Source organism: Lynx canadensis, chromosome C1 (genome assembly GCF_007474595.2).
Source record: "Lynx canadensis isolate LIC74 chromosome C1, mLynCan4.pri.v2, whole genome shotgun sequence".
NCBI lineage: Eukaryota > Metazoa > Chordata > Mammalia > Carnivora > Felidae > Lynx > Lynx canadensis.
This window is the reverse complement of record NC_044310.1, coordinates 11,313,068-11,336,447: the sequence shown is the minus strand read 5'-3', so window position 1 is coordinate 11,336,447 and position 23,380 is coordinate 11,313,068. Positions and strand designations below refer to the sequence as shown.

Here is a 23,380-nt window from a genome sequence, read left to right as displayed (position 1 = left end):
ATTTAGTCATGATATTAAATGTGTCAACAATATATTTCACCAAACATCTTTAACCAACAGCTTTTATGAATTTCCAACCAAAATAATAGAAATAAGTTAGAATTATACGCCCAAGCAATTAAAAACTGTAGAGATACCACATTTTCAATGGACAGGATTTACTTCATTCAGCTAAAGTACCGTTTTTCTGCCTCTTTTGGCCATTTTAACATTGAGCATCTGAACCATGAAACAGTATTTGCAAATTGCTTATTTCAGTTATCAGACAGAATGAATTCAATGGCCACCCGCTAATCAAAGCTTCTTCATTCGTACATGATCCAAGATTACTTACTTTTAAAAATATTACTATGCTACAAATCATTACCACTGATAGTTGAGAATTTGAGACAATTTATTCAACAGCTTGTCTGTTATAACAAAGGCTGTTAACCTACCTGTCACTGCTGGTACTACTGCTGCTGCTGATTGAATCACTACTGGAGGATCTACTCCTAGAGCCGCTGCCGCTAGGGGACCTTGTGGGTCTAGACGCTTGGCTAGCCAGCCTCTGAGGAGACTGATTTCTAGACTGGGATGAATGTGGTGACCGACTCCTGCTGTGCTGGTAATTCCGCTTCTGGCCTTCTGCCTCGTACCTCCCGGGTAATATCATCCCTGTAGATATCCCTGTGTACCACCACGGGCAGTGTAAACTGCTCCCGAGCCCTAGGTCGTATCGGGGGTCATGAGCATCAAAACGGTTTGGACTTCGACTCCGAGAAGTATAATAGAGCCCATGTTGTAAAGTCCGCTCGCGAGGATCTCTATAGTAATCCTGATCGTAATGTCTTGTCCGATCAAATCCTCCCGTCCCCCGTTCATGGTGTCCATAGGCACTATGTTCATAAGCACGCTCCCTGTTATCTGAAGCCCTGCATTTAGGAGGGGGGAAAATATTTAATCAATCAGAAAAGGGCAAGCAAAACTAAAAGCAAGTCATGCAAACATTCACTTCAGCATTGTCTGTCTGCAACTGGTCATTTTCTAAACAGCATTAACCTACTTAGTAAGCAATACTACCAAGCTTAACATTTTACTTGACTCCAAATATTACCTTCACAGCTGAGCAATCATTGTGTATATCGGGCTTTCATGACTAGTGTTCTGCAAGTCAGCTGCTCTTTTTATAGGGATTTTCTGGCTTACATACAGAAATATACATATACCATCTCCTTTTCACTTGTAGTTAAATGGAACAAGAAGAGACTACCATTTTAATATCAACGTTTCTATACTTCCATCTGATTATAATATACACCAAACTTTTACTTACTTAGCAAATTTATTTTAGGCAAAATTTCCATGATACATTTTAACACAGACATGAAAGCCCTTATTGCAATGTTATGTCCCAGCAGTAAGAGGGCATTTTCAAAAAGTCCAGAAAAAAATTTTAAGTGTGACTTTTTCTCACTTTTGACTTCTTGGGTAATTATAAAAACTATTAGATTATGTAAATTGCTGTGCCCAAGCAATCACATTTAATAACAGAAATGGAATCTTAAAGAAAAAGACAACCACTTAGGATATCAAAATGATGGGTTGACACATGCTGTTCTATGGCAAATTTAATTAAAGGATAAACATTATTTATCTCATGGTGCTATCAAATTCTACAGAATTTTTAAAACGCCTATTCCATGATTCGACGTGTTAATATTTGTACTTAATGGTTACAGGAAATATGTTCTCTTAGGTTTTAGCTAAACTCAAATTGCCTCTGATGAAATCAGCCAATTTTGGGAACTGTAAGATATTCGAAGGCTGCTATCAGCAATGGTTTAACTTAAGGTATTTTTTGTCGGACAAGAATATTTGCCAACCTACGGTTACAAAAACTGTTGTTGCATATGTTCCATTACACACATGCAATTCTGTGCTAGTATTAAAACAAATTCTAATCCTATGAAGAAATCTTAACATTTTCTACTTTTGTAGGAACCAGAACTCATTTCCTGAGTTCCTAAAAGACCATTTCATTACTTGAATCTGAATTTGAGAGTTTCTTCTCAACCTTATCTTTGGATTAATCTATCAAAGCATTAAGGAATAACAAAAGAAACAGAAGAATTAGGATCTGAAAAAAAATCTTAAAACTAATTACTATGCCCCCAATATATACATAGATCCTTATCTCTCCACTAATCTTCATTTACAGCCAACATTTCACTTAGTAGCAACCATACCTTCCCAGGCTGTTTTGCTATTTGCTGCTACGATGTAAAGCAACTGGCAGGGCAAAAAATTCAGTAATATCTTTCCTTTTTAAATGTATTAAATAACTTTCTCCTTTCTAAATTTGCTACATTGCTGGCATTTGGATAGATATTTCAATGCCTAACAAACAATAGGGTTTCCTTTGAGATTTAAAGAGAAAATTTCACAAATAATTCAATTAGCACCCTATCAAATGTTAATTGGTAAAGCTGTTATTAATGATATACCAGAAGCAATAAGCAATAGTTCTAGGAGAATTACTTCTACAGCTGATATTTTATAAATATGCGAAGTTTTTATCCATTAGGAAGATACAGAAGGCAGGCACAAGAGCTAGCAGAGCTGAAATCTAATAGCTATTCTTTGATTCATCTATTAGTACTAAATACTTCTAGAGTTAGTGGGGGAAAAAAAGAGAGAGTTTGACTTGGGTTAGGAGAGGGGCTAATATACACAGGTCAGGACATACCAACCTTTTCCAAGTGTGGAAACACGACCTATAATCCCAATTAAATCTAGGGAGAGAATTGTGAACATAACTTCCCCAATTTTGGCCCCTCTTATGGGGGTAATCCACCTTCTTAATGGGCAAGGGTGTCAAATGATATTTAGATGAACCACAAGGAAAAAATCTTAGTGACCAGATAAAATAATTCCACTGGAAGCAAGTAGTCCCAGACAAACTGTAACTCTCAAACCCCCAGACTTCTTTCTTGAGATAGCAGACAATTATAAATTCATCCACATTTATAAAAATTTCCAGCCCTAAGTATGAATCAGGCAGCTGACAGAAGAGGAAATATCTCTAGGATTCCACCAAATGAGGAAGTAACCGTTGTTCGCCAATAGTTCACCTTTGTAGCCATCCAGCACAGTCAATTTTGATTGGTGTATCCGCAACTGATCGTCACCATGTGTTCAACGCTAAAGTACCTTTAATTGGACAGCAACTTGTTTAAGAAACAAAACAGTAATCCTCTTCCCCTGGGCTAATGGAATCTTGACTGCATGACATCCCATACATTCCAGCAATCAGAAAAGCATGGCTATATTCCAAGATTTAGAAACATTCATTATCTCAATTTTCCCCCATTCCATCAAGGAGTATAATTCCAACATGGAAACTGTGTAGATCCAAAATGGAAAAAAATCAAACAGTGCCTTCACTCTTCTTCATCCAAGTACAGATTTCCAGATTAAAGTATTGTTTGTAGAATCCAAGCGGTTGAATCATTATGGTCTGCTAGGTTTTTGTGACAATCCAATTCGTTTGTACACTTTATGTAGTGAAAATTGAGAAGCAGATATCAACTTCTAAAAGAATCTGTAGGCTCTAATATTCCAGATATATTCCATATAGTACAACCACAATCTGTAGCCAAATAGCTCCATCAGATAGCAGAGATATATCCAAGGAAGGCCTTCACATTATCCAAGAGAAGGAATAGTTAACTCTAGAAGACAGGTAACTCCAAAAATGATACTGCCATACAAAATCTTCCACCACTTTACATCTCAGGAGTAGATATCCAACCAGCTGCAGGAAAATATCCTCTACGATTCCACAAGATACCAGCCACTGGGAAGAAATCACTTCCGTTTCCAACCCAAATAGGAAACATTGAGAATGCCCAAACTTTAAATCCATCTGGGGCCCCTAAATATGAGTTTCTGTTTCTCACCATATCAAATACAAAATACCTGCCTACAGAAACCTTGGAACTTACCCATCAAGTCTCCGCTCATAACGTCCTTCTCGTGCATGAAGTGATGGTGGGGGGCCATAAGCAGGCCCTCCACCACCTCCTCTGAACCCAGAAACCTCTCTACTACGAGATGCTATGGAAACTGTATCATCCAATCCCCGAGCAGCACTCGGAATGGTGCCTGGTTCATTATATCCGTGCGTAGGTCTCTATCTCCCATTTTGTTGGACTGGAGTTGTGAGCTTTCTGTGCACTTTTGATGTCCACAAAATCCACAAAGGCAGCCACTCCTCCTTCAGATCCCCTCTTGGGGAGAATTTTGACACTTTCCACGCGGCCATATCTGGAAAAATAAAACCAACATTATTGTTGCATAGGAATAATTTTCCAAAAACAGTTTTTGAGAATTTGCTTCATATTTTTAGACAATTTACATTGTCTATGAACATGGGAGGAATTGCAAAGTGACGCTTGGAACGGCTTTCACACTCACACTTTTCTTTCCTGGGGCAAAAATGTACACATTTTTAAAAATCTTTCCTTCTTTGAACAAGAGAAAAAGAGCATGCACACAAGCAGGGAAGGGGCAGAGGGAGAGTGAATCTTAAGCAGGCTCCGTGTCTAGCACAGAGCTCAGCACAGAGCCTGGTGTGGTGAGATCATGACCTGAGCCTAATTAAGAGTTGGGAGACTTAACCAACTGAACCAGTAAAGCGTCCCTACAAATTTTTTTTTTAAAGTAAGCTCTATACCAACACGGAGCTTTGAACTCATGACCCCTGAGAACTAGAGTCATAAGCTCTACTGACTGAGCCAGCCAGGAACCCCAAAAGTTCACAAATGTTTTAACCATTTTATTGTTCTCACTTCTTAAACACAGTATTTACTAAATTACTTTCCCCTCAAGAAACAGCTGAAATGAATCTCTCAGAAGTTTTAGGAATTTTCACATCCTAAAAAAAGATATTAAACCTAAGATTGTTCAATGTTACTTAGAAATCTTTAAAGATGTTTATTAAAGTAAAAATTGTAACTGATAACAGCTACTTTAGATTTCATTTTAACTCAATAAGTGAAATGGTCTTAATGAAAAAATGAGATGATTTCATATCTTAAAGGTAAAATAAATCCAGTATTGTGTGTCTACTTATTTCCAGTGTCAGTCTAATTTTTTTAATGCAGTTTTCTGCTATTTAATTTCTTCAGGAGGTTAAAACTATTAAAACATAATTTAGGCATAGTTAGAATTGTTTTTCATACAAATTAATAAATTTGAGAAAATCTTTTGATAGACCATATGTTCCCATTTTTATTAAAAAATCATTATGTTTGCAAAGAAAAATTTTAGGACACCTTTTATATTTTGAAAGCATATATATAAGAAATACCAGGACTTGGAATTTTAAAAGTCATGACATTTCTACAAATTTCATTAGGAGTTCATTATGTTTTATGTACTTGTAATTTGGCATTTTAGAAAGGCAGGCACAGCACTTTTAAATATAGCGTTCGTATTTGCTGACAACCCAAAATCATAATTTTACACTTCCCCTGAAGAAGCTGACATTATCAGAAAGCAGAACTTCCTCTTTACATCCTGTAGTATGATTTAAGTTACTATCTCTCACAAGGGAAACATAACCCTAAAACTCAATTTCATCCGGCAACTGAACTAAAAGTAACAAGATTATTTGTTAATGAAGTAATGAAAGGATCTTTTTAATCTGGGAAAAAATTGTTCGAAATTGAAATAGTTCTTTTCTTTCCATACAAACATTAAATAATACCTTCCATTATATCTTGACAAAGGACTTGTATCCAGAATACAAAAAACCTTATAACTCAACCCATTTTTTTTAAATAGGCAAAACACTTTCAACAAGAAGACACACAGATGGCAGATAAACAGTAAAATATGCTCGAAATTATTAGTCATTAGGGAAAGCAAAATCAAAACCACCACGAGATACACTTCACACCCACTAGGATGACTATTTAAGGGGGGGGGGGGGAAAAGAACGAGTGTTGACAAGAATGAGGAGAAATTTGAAATCTAGTGCAGAGCTGGTAGAACTGTAAAATGGTGCAGCAACTGTGGAAAAGTTTGCATTTTCCCAAAAGTTAAGCATAGAATTACCATATGACCCAGCAATTCCACTCCTTTAAGAAATGGAAACTCGTGCTCAAATAATTATGCAGACAGCAGTGTTCACTGAAGCATTATCACAACAGTCAAAAGATGGAAACAATCCAAGTGTCTACCAAGAATAAATAAGATGTGAAATACACATAAATGGAATAGTATTAAGACATAAATAGATGGGGCACCTGGGTAGCCCAATAAGTTAAGCATCCAACTCTTGATTTCGGCTCAGGTCATGATCTCATGGTTGTGAGAGTTCGAGCCCTGTGTTGGGCTATGTGCTGACAGCATGGAGCCTGCTTAGAATTTTCTCTCCCCTGCCCCTCCCCTGCTCGCTCTCTCTCAAAAATAAACTTAAAAAAAAAAAGAGAGAGAGAGAGAGATGTAAAAGAAACAAAGTTCTGATACATGCTACAACATGGATAAAAATTTGAAACATCATCCTAAATGAAATAAGCTGGACAAAATGGGAAAATATTACCTTATGATTCCACTTGTATGAGGTATCTAGAATAGGCAAATTCATCAAAACAGAAAGTAGAATAGAGGTTACCAGGAGCTGGGAGAAGGGGAATGGGAGTTATGCTTAATGGGTATGGATTTCCATATGGGATGAAAAAATTCTAGAAATAGATGGTGGTGATGGTTATATATAACACTGTGAATGTACTTATGCCACTGAACTGTATACCTAAAAATGGTTTAAATAATTTTATAGTATGTATATTTTACCACCCCACAAAGTTTATCACTAAACAGAAGGATGCATACATAGGTTTTTCTACTAAAAAAGAAAAAGAGGGAAGCAGCAGAGGGAAGCAACTCCCCATTAAAAAAAGTTAGTTAGCCGAAGAATAATACAAGGAAAACAATGTTTAAGCTTATGTCTTGAATAATAAGAGCTAAATGCAATACTGAAAGAGGGACCAGATAATCCACAGATAATGCAGATAAGGTGGGCTCACCATCTCTATTCTTTTTCTAAATATCTACCTGTCTATCTATTTATTTAGAGTGTGTGCGCATTGTGCAAGAAGGGGAGGGAGAGAGGGAGGGAGAGAGGGAGGGAGAGAGGGAGAGGAAGGGGGAGAGGGAGAGGAAGGGAGAGAGGGAGGAAGGGAGAGAGGGAGGACGGGAGAGAGTGAGGAAGGGAGAGACAGAGACAGAGAATCTGTGCTGTCAGCATAGAGCCCAATGCAGAGCTTGATCCCTTGAACCCAACCAGGAGATCATGACCTGAGCGGAAACCTCAACTGACTGAACCACCCAGGTGCCCCACTATCATTTTTATATTAAGGAAAGCACACTTTGGAAAGAAAACACATACAATCTATCTTCCAATTTAACAAAGGAGAACTTAATCAGATATTACAATTCTATATTACTCTTCTACAATGTGAAGACTGGAAATTTCCAAATTAAAAAAAAAAAAAAGCCAACTCTTCATACCATGAACACTCAACTGGTAAATACAACATCCTGACTTTTGTCTACGCTTTCTGAAACAACACATTTTCTACAGTTTTCAAGTATTCCTCAAGTATCAAGATGCGACATTATCTGACGTTCACTAATTTAAAAAAAAAAGAAACCATAATTAGACACTGTTTCCTTTCTGAACTATATCAAGCAGTAGATACAGGTTTTCAGAGAACCTATGGAGTATTTTCCAGTAATACATACAAAATAACTTTTTCTAAAATTACAGTGTCACTGGTTGTGTTACTATCTCATTTATAATTTTTAAGGAATTAAGAGAAACTAAGTTTAAGATAATGAGACATAAAGCTACTAAATTGTGTTTGATGGTTATAAGCTGCAGTATATAACAATCTTATAGGTTGTCTCCAAAACCAGTCAAAAAACAATACTAAATTGGTTTCTGGTTGGGTCAAAAACCTTCAAAATTAAAAAATATTAATTTATCAACACACACTGTAGTCTTCTGAATTTTTAAGAGTCAATGTAAAAATTACCCAAAAGAGGAACATCTGGCTGGCTCCATCAGTAGAGCATAAGACTCTTACTAAGATCTCTGGGTCATGAGTTCAAGCCTCATGTTGAGTGTGAAGCCTACTTAGAATTAAAAAAAAAAAAAAAAAAAAAGTTATCCAAATAATACCGGGTCTGGTGAAATGTTTGGTCTCCTTTCAGCAATGGACAATTTATGTAACAAGCACTGACCATCGTTAGCAGTTCCTTGAAGAATATAATTTCACTGAATTAATGGCCTCAGAGCTCACATTAGAAAGCAATATTGACATAGTTGAGGAAAAGCATGGGAGTATAAGAGACTAGGAACCCAATTCAATTAATTATATGCTTTTTAATAAGTACTGTTCTAGGCACTTGATGCATATCAGGGAGCAAACAAAGATCCCCAGTCTCAGGGAATTTAATTATAATTTAGTCCTGATAGGTGAAGAGTCCTCCTATTCTAAACTGTTTTTTATCAACTCTACAAGAAGCTTACTCTATAATTTCCAAAGCAACACCATTACATAAAGCTAAAGACATTAGTATGCTAAAACCCAATGAATTCTCCCAATACCTCTTCTTTCAAGAAGGCACTGTACTCAACCATTAATGGCTGGGTTACCATTAAAATTCAATAATTAATTTTAATCCTAGTTTTTGCAACAGACCTTACCAATAAGCAATAGTAAAGAACAGCCACATACAGTACTGCCTTTTCACACAAAGCCTCCTGCTACAGAAAACAATCCTCCCCAAGTCATTTTTGAAACAAGACAACAGGTCCACTCCGCTTAGAAATACAATCAAATTCTACATCTACTTGCCCAGTTAACTCCTAGAGTTAAAAGATCCCCTCTGAGTCTTTTATGATTACTAACATTACTTCTGCATTTTCAGGTAAAGAGATCCTTTCTAAAGCTTCAATGCTGTCCTGCTATCCCAGGTAAGAGTTAATAGAATTATGGGGTGCCTGGGTAGCTCAGTCTGTTGAGCTTCTGACTTCAGCTCAGTCATGATCTCGCAGTTCGCGTTGGGCTCTGTGCTGACAGCTGGGAGCCTGGAGCCTGCTTCTGATTCTGTGTCTCCCTCTCTCTGCCCCTCCCCTGCTCATACTCTGCCTCTCTCTCTCATAAATAAAAAACACTAAAAAATTTTGTAAGGAAGAGTTATAGAATTATATACAAGAAGAATATCAGCTTCTCTGATGAGGCATGCAATTAACCTACACATCTACTCATGTAAATGCAAAATATCATTTTCCAAACATTATATGTTTTATCAAACTACCAATAGCTTTGTGTATTTCCCACTTTCCCACCCTTCCATCCCATTATGGCCAACATGTTGCTTATTCAAAAGCAAATGGCCAATAGGCACAGACAGAAACAAAGCAAAGATCAATGAACATGTCATAAGGTATAAAAGGCCTAAAAGATAACATTAAAGCTTGGTTAGGCTACCTAGAATAGCAGAGAAAAGAGGGACACCAGGTGGCTTAGTCGGTGGGCCATCTGACTTGATTTCAGCTAAGGTCATGACCCCAGGGTCTTGGGATCAGGCCCACATCAGGCTGGGTGCTGAGCATGGAGCCTGCTTCATATTTTTCTCTCTCCCTCTGCCCCCTCTACCCTGCTCATGCTGTCTCTCAATCAATCAATCAATCAATCAATAGTAGAGACAAGAAAACGTGTGTTTGTTTTTTATACTATAAAAAGATCCAAAATCATTCGTCTTTCAAACTCAGACAGTTGGGTAATAAATACATTCATTACAACTACTAAACTATCTGGAATAAACACAGTAACATCAACACTTACATTAATTACCCTTTTCATAGCAATAACTTTTACAAAGGAATTTGCTAATTTATAAATCAACCCATTTGATCTTATATTTATACCAAAAGGCTAGTTTCCCCTCTTATGTCAGACTTTTACTTCCTATACCAGTGACTGGAAATACTTCAGGCAATCCCAAAGACAGAATCCTCAGCAACTTGTTATGTTGTAAGAGCACCTAATTAGAGCTGGCCACATTTTTCTTATAGAATTGTGGGTGAAAAAACATTTTTATTGTGATAAAATGCAATATAAGCTAACCATTTTTTTTTAAAAAGTAAGCTCTATGCCCAACATGGGCCTTGAATTCACGACCCTGAGATCAGAGTCATGTGCTCTACCAACTGAGCCTGCCAGTTGGTATTTTAACCATTTTTAAGTGTACAATTCCAATCTTTTAAAATTAAGTTATTGCTTGTCATCAATTTAACAGAGGTAGATATTAACGCTACCTCATTCACAATTACTGATATCCCCAGATTTCAACACATTAAATGTGGTGTACAACTCAGAATCACATACTTAGATTCCAAAATGCCTACAATTTGGACATAGCCAAATAAGGTATTTGTAACACGTCTCATTATAACAGTTAAATTAAAACCCAAAGTAAAACTTAATTTTAACAGTGACCTAGAATGACAAAATAAATTTACATTATTAGCATGACGAATGATAAAAGGTATGGTCTTATTTTATCCAAAAACAAATATCAAAATTGATATAAACCCACAAAAACAGGGAAATAATACTTGCAAACTATGTATCTGGTAAAGAGTTTCTTACAATTAATCTAAAAATGAATGCCGTTTTAAAAATACACAGGGGTGGCTGGGCGGCTCGTGGGTTAAGTGTTCTGACTCTTAATTTCAGCTCAGGTCATGATCTCACGGTTCAGGAGTTCTAGCCCCACAAGAGGGGCTCCGTGCTGACAGTGCAGAGCCTGCTTGGATTCTCTCTCCTTCTCTCTCTGCCCTCCCCCCCGCTTGTGTGCTCACTTTCTCAAAGTAAATAAATAAAAGCCTAAAAAAAATCTTTTCTAAGAACAGGCAAAGGTTGGGGCACCTGGCTGGCTTAGCTAGTGGAGCATGAAACTCTTGATCTCGAGGCCGTGAGTTCAAGCCCCATGCTGGGTATGGAGCTTACTTTAAAAAATAAATAATGTATTACCTAAAAAAAATATATGATATGGCACTCAGCGACTATGAAGCTGGGCAGATCTCATCTGGATGATGGCATGGATTTCACTGTCCTCCCAGCCTTTCCACCTTCTCCTGAAACCCTCAAATAAATGGTTTGAACAAAAAAATTTTTTACATAGGGGGCACCTGGGTGGCTCAGTCCATTGAGCGTCCAACTTCGGCTCAGGTCATGATCTCGCAGTTCGTGGGTTCAAGCCCCGCATCGGGCTCTGTGCTGACAGCTCAGAGCCTGGAGCCTGCTTCGGATTCTATGTCTCCCTGTCTCTCTGCCCCTCCCCGCTCACACTCTGTCTCTGAAAAATGAATAAATGTTAAAAATTTTAAAAAAAATTTTTTTACATAGATGTATGTATATGTGCATGTATACGTATGTCATACAAATGGAATGCAGTTTGTCCATAGAAAGGGATGAGCCTCGAAGACATTATGCTAAGTGAAAAAAAACCAGTCACATATTGTATAATTCCATATATTATATGAAACATCCAAAAGACAAATTCATAGAAATATAAAGCAGATTTAGTGGTTGCCAGGGCCTGAGGAGAAGGGAGAACGGGGAGTGCCCTGCTAACGCACGTAGAGTTTCACTATGCTGTAATGAAAATGTTCTTGAAATTAGTAGTGATGGTTGCCCAACTCTGATTATACTCAAAACAACTAGATTGTATGCCTTTTTTTAAAGATACATATACACATATATACGTATACCTATATATATACATATATGTACATATATGTACACATACATACGTGTATATATACAGTACATAAATTCTACAGCCACCAAGGGGCTCAAACTCACTACCCTGAGATCAAGAGTCACATGCTCTACCGAATGAGCCAGCCAGGCACTCCTGAACCGTACACTTTAAAAGGATGAGTGTTATGGAATGTGGATTATATCTCAATAAAACTTACTAAAAGAAAAAGATGGGGCATCTGGATGGCCCAGTCTGTTGAGCATCTCTCTTTTTTCTTTTAATATACATTTTTTGGGAGAGCATAAGCAGGGGAACGGCAGAGGACACAGGGAGAGAGGATCTGAAGCAGGCTCTATGCTGACAGTTTAACAGCAGTAAACTCGATGTGGGGCTCATGACCTGAGCTGAAGCTGGATACTCTACCGAACTGAGCCACCCAGGCGCCCCGAGCATCTGAGTGTCGATTTCGGCTTGAGTCATGATCCCAGGCTTGTGGGATTAAGTCCCGCATTGGGCTCTGCAATGAGCATGGAGCCTGCTTAAGATTTTCTCTCTCCCTGTGCCCTTCTCCCCTACTCCCACTCTAAAATAAAAATAAAAAATAAATAAAAATAAAAGAAAAAATATAGGGCTCGTGGCTGTCTCAGTCATAAGAAATATATGTATGATAAAATAGTGCCTGTCGGGGCGCCTGGGTGGCTCAGTCGGTTGAGCGGCCGACTTCGGCTCAGGTCATGATCTCGCAGTCCGTGAGTTCAAGCCCCGCGTCGGGCTCTGTGCTGACAGCTCGGAGCCTGGAGCCTGTTTCAGATTCTGTGTCTCCCTCTCTCTGACCCTCCCCCGTTCATGCTCTGTTTCTCTCTGTCTCAAAATAGATAAACGTTGGGGCGCCTGGGTGGCGCAGTCGGTTTAAGCGTCCGACTTCAGCCAGGTCACGATCTCGCGGTCCGTGAGTTCGAGCCCCGCGTCGGGCTCTGGGCTGATGGCTCAGAGCCTGGAGCCTGCTTCCGATTCTGTGTCTCCCTCTCTCTCTGCCCCTCCCCCGTTCATGCTCTGTCTCTCTCTGTCCCAAAATAAATAAACGTTGAAAAAAAAAAAATAGATAAACGTTAAAAAAAAAAAATTAAAAAAAAAAAAATAGTGCCTGTCGCTGTCCTTTAATACAAAAGATTTTGTACCCTCCTTTAGTCATGAGCATCTGTTATGTAAACACAAATCAACTGCATGCTGTGTTGTCTATAACTGGGCACACTTGGAAGACATTTTCTATTTCAAGTATGCCTGGCTGGAAGATAAGTAACCCACTACTGATGACAACCACTATCTGCCACCTTCATGTCACAATGACACAGAATTTCTTTCAGTAAATCTACTGTGAAATAAATTATATAGAAAGTAGATTTAAAGCTATTTTTAAACACATATTCTTGTTTTAATCATGCTTTCTTTTGCCTAAGTACAAATAATTACTAAGATGGCAAAAGACAGACTGAGAATCCCTAAAGCCAGCAAAAGACAGCCCTAGTCTCACTAGAGAAAAAAAGCTAATACCGTGAGAGATGTTTCTCTACTTGGAGGGATGAAGGGAGGACTGGAGAAAAACAAGAGGAGGAGAAGAATGATTTGTAACAATTTGCCAATATGTGTTATCTCTCTGCAAAGCAAAAAAAAAAAAACACAAACAACAACAACAAAAAAAACACCTATTAATTTGTTGTATAATCTTGGGTCTGGGAAAGACTTTCAACGGTAAAAGCTCTTTTTTTTTTTTTTTTTTTTTTTTTTTTTTCTTTTGAGAGAGAGAAAGAGGGTGCGTGCACTCGAGCAGGGTTGGGGCATGAGAGAGGGAAACAGGATCAGAAGAAGGTTCCGTACCAACAGCACAGAGCCAGTGTGGGGCTCAAACCTGAACCAGGAGATCATGACCTGAGCCGAAGTCGGACACTCACAAATGAGACATCCAGGATCCCCTCTCTGTTTTCTTTAAACTTTATTTATTTGAGAGAGAAAGAGAGCTGGGGAGGGGCAGAGAGAAGAGGGAGAAAGAGAATCCCAAGCAGGCTCTAGCTGTGAGCACAGAGCCTGACAGAGGCAGGGAGGCTAGAACTCACAAACCATGAGATCAGGACCTGAGCCACAACCAAGAGTGGGATGCTTAACCGACTGAGCCATCCAGGCGCCCCGGGGTAAAACCTCTAAATCATAAAGAAAAAGACCACATAAACCCACAAAAAATTACAGTTCCTAATAGCAAAATACTGTCAAAAATGGGGGGGAAAATACTTGTAACACATGAGAAATAAAATGTTTCCTAAATATACAAACAGCTCTTACAAATCAAGGGGAGACAGAGGCCCCAACAACAAAAAAAAAACAGGCAAAATATTTAACATAAAGTTCTTTTCACATACGCACATACACATAGGGAGCACCTGGCTGGTTCAGCCAGTGGAGCAGGAGACTCTTGATCTTGGGGTTTGGGTTCAAGCCCCACACTGGGTGTGGAGATTACATAAAAATAAACAAATAAGATATGCACATACACATAATAGTAAACAAAAGAAATACACTCAAAAAGTTGCTAAATTTCAACTTCTGAAAATCCGAATTTTAAAAATCTGAATTTTTAAAAAGGTACCACATAACACAAAGACCTAAATTAATAATACCGAAGTACTAGCCTGAGTAGAATAGCCATTTCATAACACTCTCTGCAGGAGTATAAATTAGAAAAACCTCTTAGGAAGGTAATTTTATAGTATCGATTGGAACTAAGTACACATCCCCAGAAATTCCATTCACAGGATTTGATCATGTATATGTAATTGCATGTGTCTGCAAACAGTATACAAGATTGCTTACTGCAATACTGCTTATAACCGTAAAAAAAACAAAGCAACCCACCATTTCACTTTGTCTGTATGAATTTAACTGCTTTACGTACCTACTATAAGTAGAATAATACAATATTTATCCTTTGAGATTTGCCTTATTTCACTTAGCGTAATTTTTTTTAAACAGGCGAAAATCAATTTAATAGGTGTACATACAGGAAATCCACACAGACATGGGATTCCCTCACTGAGCATAACTTCTTCAAGGTACATCCATCTGTAGCATGGGTCAGAATGTCCTTCCTTTCTAAGGCTGAGTGATATTGCATTGTATGTTTTCTGTTTATCCATTCATGGGTCATGAACACTATGGCTGCTTCCATCTTTTGGCTATTGTGAATAATGCTGCTATGATCACAGATTACTTTTTACATATGAAAAACTATTTATTGGTTCTACTTAGGAGGGTCTAAGAAAACCTGAAAACCGAAGAACTTAATTCGAGCAACAAAACTATACTCATTTGTTAACCTAATCCATGGTGAGTGCCTAGAATGCTGTACATGAAAATTTGATTGGGGCGCCTGGGTGGCTCAGTCGGTTAAGCGTCCAACTTCAGCTCAGGTCATGATCTCGCGGTCCGTGGGTTCGAGCCCCGCGTCGGGCTCTATGCTGACAGCTCAGAGCCTGGAGCCTGTTTCAGATTCTGTGTCTCTCTCTTTCTCTGACCCTCACCCTGTTCATGCTGTCTCAAAAATAAATAAATGTTAAAAAAAAAAAAATTAAAAAAAAAAGAGAAGAAATTTGATGACTCACTCTTGAGAAAAATGTTTTCAAGGTAAAGCCTTGAATGACAAAATTCTTCAGAACTATTACAGGCATCATTACGTCAGTGAAAAAAATGCATTATTTCACACCAATCTAATGAGAAACTATTTACTAAGTAAAATTAATTTTAGGGAGTGCCTGGCTGGCTCAGTCATAGAGCATGCACCTCGATCTCAGGGTCATGAGTTCAAGCCCCATGGTGGGCATAGAGTTTATTCAAAATTTTAACTTTTAACAATTTTTAATTTTAACAAAAGGATAATGCTCAACTGATATGTACACCTCTGAAAGATTATTCAATTATGAGAAAAAATTCCAAAGATTCTATAAATTTTTATTTTTTACATTTTTATTTAAGTAATCTCTACATACAACATGGGGCTCACACTTAAGATGCCGAGATCAAGAGTCACACACTCCTCCAACTGAGCCAGCCGGACTCCCCAATTCTATAATCTTTAGATCCTACTGGTGAGATCAATAGGAAGTCTGAATCTATTAGACAATTTTAGAACTAATTCATAAAGTTTTTCTCTAGAGAAAAGGAGAAAGGAGTCTGTACTGCAAGAATCAAATTATATAGTGCAAGAATATGATGACCACCAAGTTAACTTCTAGACATTTGTTCTCACAATAATTCATGAATAACTTCATTAATGTGTCTGATTACACAGGACTTTTCTGGGAAAAGCTCAAGTATAATTGTAAATAGAAGCAAATGATTATTTATGATCAACCATTTCTTAAAGTAATGACAATGAATAAAGCAGTTAGGTGAAGAAAAAGGAGCAAGGCAAGCTGATCAAAATAAAGGGAAGGCCGGGGCACCTGGGTGGCTCATTCGGTTAAGTGTCCGACTTTGGCTCAGGTCATGATTTCGCAGTTCATGGGTTCGAGCCCCGCATGGGTCCTCTGTGCTGACAGCTCAGAGCCTGGAGCCTGCTTCAGATTCGGTCTCCATCTCTCTCTGCTCCTTTCCTGCTCATGCACGCTCTCGCTCGTGCTCACTCTAACACACACATACACATATAATAAAACATTAAAAAGCTTAAAAAAAGGGGAGGGGGGAGGATGAGGCGCCTGGGCAGCTCAGTGGATTGAACATCCGACTCTTGATTTCAACTTGGTTTGTGATCTCACAGTTCCTGGGATCAAGCCGTGCGTGGGGCTCTGCACCGACAGCAAAGAGCCTGCTTGGGTTCTCCCTCTCCCTCCCTCCCTTAATAAACTTAAGAAAAAGAAAAAAGGGAAGGCTGGAGAGAACAAAGTTGAAGTGGCAGAAGCCAAGAGAATAAAAAATAGCAAAAATCTACATCAAGAATTCCTAGTCAGAATGCAAAGGGCTCTTTGAAAACGTGCTTCCTACCTGACTTAATAGGACTATTACTAACAACTGCTGAGAAGAAATTCATTTTTAACCTTATGACTAACTTCCTAGTAAAATGATAATTTAAAAAATGACTTTGGGAAATTTATGAAGACTTCCAGTATTTCACTTGACTAGTGACTTTTATCCTTATTTCATACTACATGGTTGCTAAGATAAAATAGAATCAAGACAAAATGTATCCCACCTTTGTTAATATACATAAATTCCATATTCTTTTTATACACCATTATGAGTACTTCTGTAAACTCTTTGAAGACTACCTCTACTCTCAGATTTAGGAAATGAGCTCACAGTATCACTCCTGAATCTTAAAAGGCCTATAGTTTTTGGGTGTTTTTTTTGTTTTTTTTTGCTCAGGTTCCATTGTTTTATAAACTTTAAGTAATATGCTTCCCAATACGGAACCTTGGCATGAAATTAATCTCATCAAATTAAAAAAAAAAATAAGTCATTAGTCTCCATGCCAATCGTTTTGTTAAATGTACCAACTTCCCCAGTCAACATTTTAATCTGGTTAATCTCTAAAACTAAAAAGCTTTTTCTACAAACAAAAAGTCTTTTAGGAAGAATAAAAACATTCGGAAAAAAAACTCAGAAAAAACATTTGTTTTTAATTTTTTTTCATGTTTATTTATTTTTTAGAGAGAGAAGGACAAAGCATGATGGGGGGAGGGGCAGAGAGAGAAGGAGAGACAGAACCTGAACCAGGCTCCAGGCTCTGAGCTAACAGCACAGAGCCTAAAGCGGGGCTCAAACTCACGGACCGTGAGATCATGACCTGACCTGAAGACGGACACTTAGCCGGCTGAGCCACCCAGGCGCCCCAGAAAAACATTTTTAAAACAAAATTTCCAGTAAGATCAACACAAGGGAAATCAAGTGTCATAACCCTGTGAGACCCAAAGCTGTGATGAAAGTTCCTTTTATACATCTACTTTTAGAATGACAAAGCAAACCTATGCTGAAAAAGATGATCTGTGTCAAAAACCACTGTGGAAAGCGCTACTTATAGAGAGGTGTGGGTGATAAGAAAAACTAGAGTATATCCCTATACTTCAGATTGGTGTACAAAACATATACACCATTTAAAAAATTCACTGCAATATAATTTAAAACTATTTAAAACTTTACAATACCACTTAAGTCTTGACCCAAAAAGTTGTTTGTTTTTTTTTTAAATGTTTTATTTTTGAGAGAGAGAGACAGAGCTCGAACAGGGAAGGGCAGAGAGAGAGGGAGACACAGAACCGAAGCAAGCTCCCAGGCTCCCAGTTGTTAGCACAGAGCCCGACGTGGGGCTTGAACTCGTTCACCGCGAGATCATGACCTGAGCCGAAGTTGGACCTCAATTGATTGAGCCTCAGAAAGACTACTTTTGATTGAGGAGCATAGCTCATTAGTAGAATGATTCATTTCAAAGTAACTGATAACACCAATGTTTTGTATGATGGATACAACACTACTTGTAGATATTAAACTCTTTTATAATCCAAATGAAGTTTAATATATACTTTTTAAAACTTTATAGCATTCTTTGGGAATGCAAGCTGGTGCAGCCACTCTGGAAAACAGTATGGAGGTTCCTCAAAAAACTAAAAATAGAACTACCTTATGACCCAGCAATGGCACCACTAGGCATTTATCCACAGGATACAGGTGTGCTGTTTCGAAGGGACACATACACCCCCATGTTTACAGCAGCACTATCAACAATAGCCAAAGTATGGAAGGAGCCCAAATGTCCATCGATGGATGGACGGATAAAGATGTGGTATGTATGTGTGTGTGTGTGTGTGTGTGTGTGTGTGTGTGTATACATATACAATGGAGTATTACTCGGCAGTCAAAAAGAACATCTTGCCATTTGCAACTACATGGATGGAACTGGAGGGTATTACACTAAGTGAAATTAGTCAGAGAAAGACAAAAATCATATGACTTCACCCATATGAAGACTTTAAGAGACAAAACAGATGAACATAAGGGAAGGGAAACAAAAATAATATAAAAACAGGGAGGGGGACAAAACAGAAGAAACTCAAATATGAAGAATAAACTGAGGGTTACTGGAGGGGTTGTGGGAGGGAGGATGGGCTAAATGGGTAAGGGGCACTAAGGAATCTACCCCTGAAATCACTGTTGCACTATATGCTAACTAATTTGGATGTAAATTTTAAGAAATAAGATTTTAAAAAGTTAAATTAAATTTTAAAAATTAAAAAAAAAACTTTATAGCATTCCAGTAACCTTTATGCATAATGAAGAATGACAGCTATAACAAGATTTCTTAAACTGGAAAGACCCTACGAATCTTATAAAATCAACCCACTGAGTTTCTGGGAGAAATTAAATGTACCCACTTTAAAATTTTTTTTTCAACGTTTATTTATTTTGGGGACAGAGAGAGACAGAGCATGAACGGGGGAGGGGCAGAGAGAGAGGGAGACACAGAATCGGAAACAGGCACCAGGCTCTGAGCCATCAGCCCAGAGCCTGACGCCGGGCTCGAACTCACGGACCGCGAGATCGTGACCTGGCTGAAGTCGGACGCTTCACCAACTGCGCCACCCAGGCGCCCCTAAATGTACCCACTTTAGATTAATATATGTGTTAATGAAGACTTAAAGCATCTTATTTTATATACAGCATCACATATTAACTGAATTTTAAGTGCTCTCTATAAACTTAAGATTTTTGCAAACCTAGTTTTCTCTGACTAAAGTCTGGCCCACCAGAAGAAGTCAGTACCTATTACAGCATGTAATTCTAACTATGATGTGCCTGAAATTCAGATCACTGAAAGAATTCAACCTGACTAAAAGAACCTTAGAAATCTAAAGATTCCATTATTCGTAGGCTAAAACTAGGGGTAAGAAGGGAATGTAAGAACTGAAAAACAAACAACCCATGATAAAAACAGCAGTTCTAATCACTAAGAATGCAACCAAAAAAAAAAAAAAAAAAGGAGGGGTGGGAATCAAGCTATTCACAGGACACAATCTTTGCTTTCTAGTCAAAGTTTTTTGAAGATTTTAACTTTCTCAGCTCAACCTTTCTATGTCAAAGTTAAAATCAATACTTAAGGGGAGCCTGGGTGGCTCAGTGGATTAAATGTCAGATTCTCGATCTTGATTCTCGATCTCAGTTTGTGGGTTTGAGCCCTGCGTCAGGCTCCACACCGACAGTGTGGACCCTGCTTAGGATTCTCTCTCTGACCCTCCCCGCCCTTTCTCTCTCACGTGTAAGCACGCTCTCTCACAAAATGAAGAAACTTTAAAAAAAAAAAAAAAAAGCAGTTAAATCATTCTTGGGGCACCTGGGTGGCTCAGTAGGTTGAGCATCCGACTTCTGCTCAGGTCATGATCTCACACTTTGTGGGTTCAAGCCCCCCATCAAACTCTGTGCTGACAGCTTAGAGTCTGGAGCCTGCTTTGGATTCTGTGTCTCCCTCTCTCTCTGCCCCTCCCCTGCTCACAATCTGTCTCTCTCAAAAAATAAAATAAAACGTAAAAAGAAAAAAAAATTAAACCAATGGTTAACTTTTTTGTGCCCTGGAATGCTTTGATGGTCTGGTGATACCTATAAATCCTTTCTCAGAATAGTATTATTGAAATTAAAATACACGGAACAATAAAGAAAACCGATTATATTGAAATACAGTATCAAAATATTTTTATTTCTTAAGTGTTTATTTTGAGAGCAAGCGGGGGAGGGACAGAATCCCAAGGAAAAGAGAGAGAATCCCAAACAGGCTCTGCACTGTTAGCAGAGGACGTGGGGCTCCATCTCACAAACCTTGAGATCATGACCTGGGCTGAAAGACTCAGACACTTAACCAAATGAGCCACCCAGGTGCCCCTATTAAAATATTTATATATATAATTCTATTCATAAAAAAAATCAGAGGACAAAGGTGATATTAACATATACCAAAAGACAACGTTATCACCAAAATTCACACAGCAAGAAACTGTACAGAACAATCAACCTGGTTAGCAACAAATAAAGTTGTAAGTAAAGAACCAAATTAAAACCTATTAGGGGCACCTGAATGGCTCAGTAGGTTAAGCATCTGACTTCAGCTCAAGTCACAATCTCACGGTCTATGAGTTGGAGCTCTGCATCAGGCTCTGTGCTGACAGCCCAGAAACTGGAGCCTGCTTCAGATTCTGTGTCTCCCTGTCTGCCACTCCTCTGCTCACACACTCTCTCTCAAAAAATAAAAATAAAAACAAAACCTATAGATTAGCAGGGCACCTGGGTAGCTCAGTCAGTTAATTGAACTGCTCTTGGTTTTGCTCAGGTCACCATCTCACAGTTGGTGAGTTCGAGCCCTGAGTTGAGCTCTGTGCTGACAGCTTGAAGACTGCTTTGGATTCTCTCTCCCTTTCTCTCTGCCTTCTCCCCTGCTTGTGCGCATGCTATCTCAAAAAATAAATAATATTAAAAATAATAAACCTACAGATTAGGGACACCTGGGTGATTCACTCGGTTGATCATCTGACTCTTGATTTGACTTTTTTTTTAATTTCTCTAAATCTTTTTTTCAATGTTTACTTATTTATTTGGGGGGAGAGGGGGGCAGTGAGGAAGGGAGACAGAATCCCAAGCAGGCTCTGCACTGTCAGCACAGAGCCAGATGTGGGGCTCAAACCCACAAACTGCAAGATCATGACCTGAGCCGAAATCAAGAGTCAGCTGCCTAACCAACTGAGCCACCCAGGTGCCCCTTGATTTTGGCTCATGATCCCAGGGCCATGGGACTGAGCCTCAAGTCGGGCTCTGCTCTGAGCACAGAGCCTGCTTGGGATTCATTCTCTCTCTCCCTCCCCCTCCTACTCTGGCCCTCTCCCCACTCATGTTCTCTCTCTCTAAAATAAAATTTAAAAATTAAACATTAAAAAACCTATGGATTAAAAGACTTCAATTATCAAAATGTTCATTAATAAGTAAATAAACAGGGGTACCTAGGTGGCTCAGTCGGTTAAGCATGAGACTCTTGATTTTGGCTCAGGTCATATTCCCACGGTTTGTAGGTTCAAGCCCCACGTCAGGGTCTGCACTGACAGTATGAAGACTACTTGTGATTCTATCTCCCTCTCTGTCTCTCTGCAGCCCCCCCAACTCTCTCTCAAAATAAATAAACTTTAAAAAAATAAGTAAACAAACTGTGGTATCATGACTACGATGGTAGTGGTTGTTACAACAATGCCTACATTTCTCAAAATTCAACAAGCTCTACACTTAAAATAGGTACTGTAAATTAAGCCTCAATAAAAAAAATTGTAGGGGGGTGCGGGTGCCTGGGTAGTCAGTCAGTTGAGCGTCCGACTTCAGCTAAGGTCATGATCTCACAGTTCATGGGTTTGCGCCCCGTGTCAGGCTCTGTGCTGACAGCTCGGAGCCTGGATCTTGCTTCGGATTCTGTGTCTCCCTCTCTCTCTGCTCTTCCCCTGCTCGTGCTCTCGCTCTCTCTCTCTCTCTCTCTCTCTCAAAAATAAAAATTTTTCATAAAAAAATTTCATAAAAATTTTTATGTATATTTATATATAAATATAATTACAACAGCCATAATTTGAAAGAGAGGGAGAGAAAGAGAGCACGAGCAGAGGAGAGCAGCAGAGGAAGAGGGAGAATTCCTAGCAGGCTCCATGCTCAGTGTGGAGCAGGACACAAGGCTTGATCCCATGACCCTGGGATCATGAACCTGAGTCAAAATCAAGAGTCAGATGCTCAACCAATTGAGCCACCTAGGCACCCCCTCAAAACAACTTTTTAAAGTTTATTTATTAAAGTACTCTCTATGTCCAATGTGGGGCTTGAACTTATAAACCCTGAGATCAGGAGTCACGTGCTCCACCAACTGAACCAGCCAGGTGCTCCTTCCCCCCTTTTAAATTTTTTAAATAAAAATTTTAAAATTACATATTGCCAATTATAATTTGTGTACCTTATATAGAAACTGAGTTTTTTTTTTTTAATGTTTATTTATTTTTGACAGAGAGAGAGACAGAGCATAAGCAGGGGAGGGGCAGAGAAAGAGGGAGACACAGAATCGAAAGCAGGCTCCAGGCTCTGAGCTGACAGCACAGAGCCCGATGCGGGGCTTGAACTCACAGACCGCGAGATCATGACCTGAGCTGAAGTTGGACGCTCACCGACCGAGCCACCCAAGTGCCCCAGCAACTGAGTTTTTAAAAAAAGATTCTTGGGGCGCCTGGGTGGCTCAGTCAGTTAAGCGTCCGACTTCAGCTCAGGTCACGATCTCACAGACCGTGAGTTCGAGCCCCGCGTCGGGCTCTGGGCTGATGGCTCAGAGCCTGGAGCCTGCTTCCGATTCTGTGTCTCCCTCTCTCTCTGCCCCTCCCCCATTCATGCTCTGTCTCTCTCTGTCCCCAAAATAAATAAACATTAAAAAAAATTTAAAAAAAAATAAATAAAAATAAAAAAAGATTCTTAAAACAATTACAAATGTGAATACTGACTGGGTATTTGAAATAGG

At 38.8% G+C, this 23,380-nt stretch overlaps 1 protein-coding gene across 1 annotated transcript in view; it reads right to left on the bottom strand.

The window, feature by feature from the left end:
* The window catches only part of SPEN (spen family transcriptional repressor), a 91,433-nt gene that overhangs the window by 58,656 nt on the left and 9,397 nt on the right, over window positions 1–23,380 (bottom strand). Inside the window, 6 exon segments of the mRNA XM_030325301.1 lie at window positions 438–616; window positions 618–715; window positions 718–914; window positions 3,987–4,161; window positions 4,164–4,194; window positions 4,197–4,308. Of these exon segments, the coding sequence (XP_030181161.1) occupies window positions 438–616; window positions 618–715; window positions 718–914; window positions 3,987–4,161; window positions 4,164–4,194; window positions 4,197–4,308 (792 nt within the window).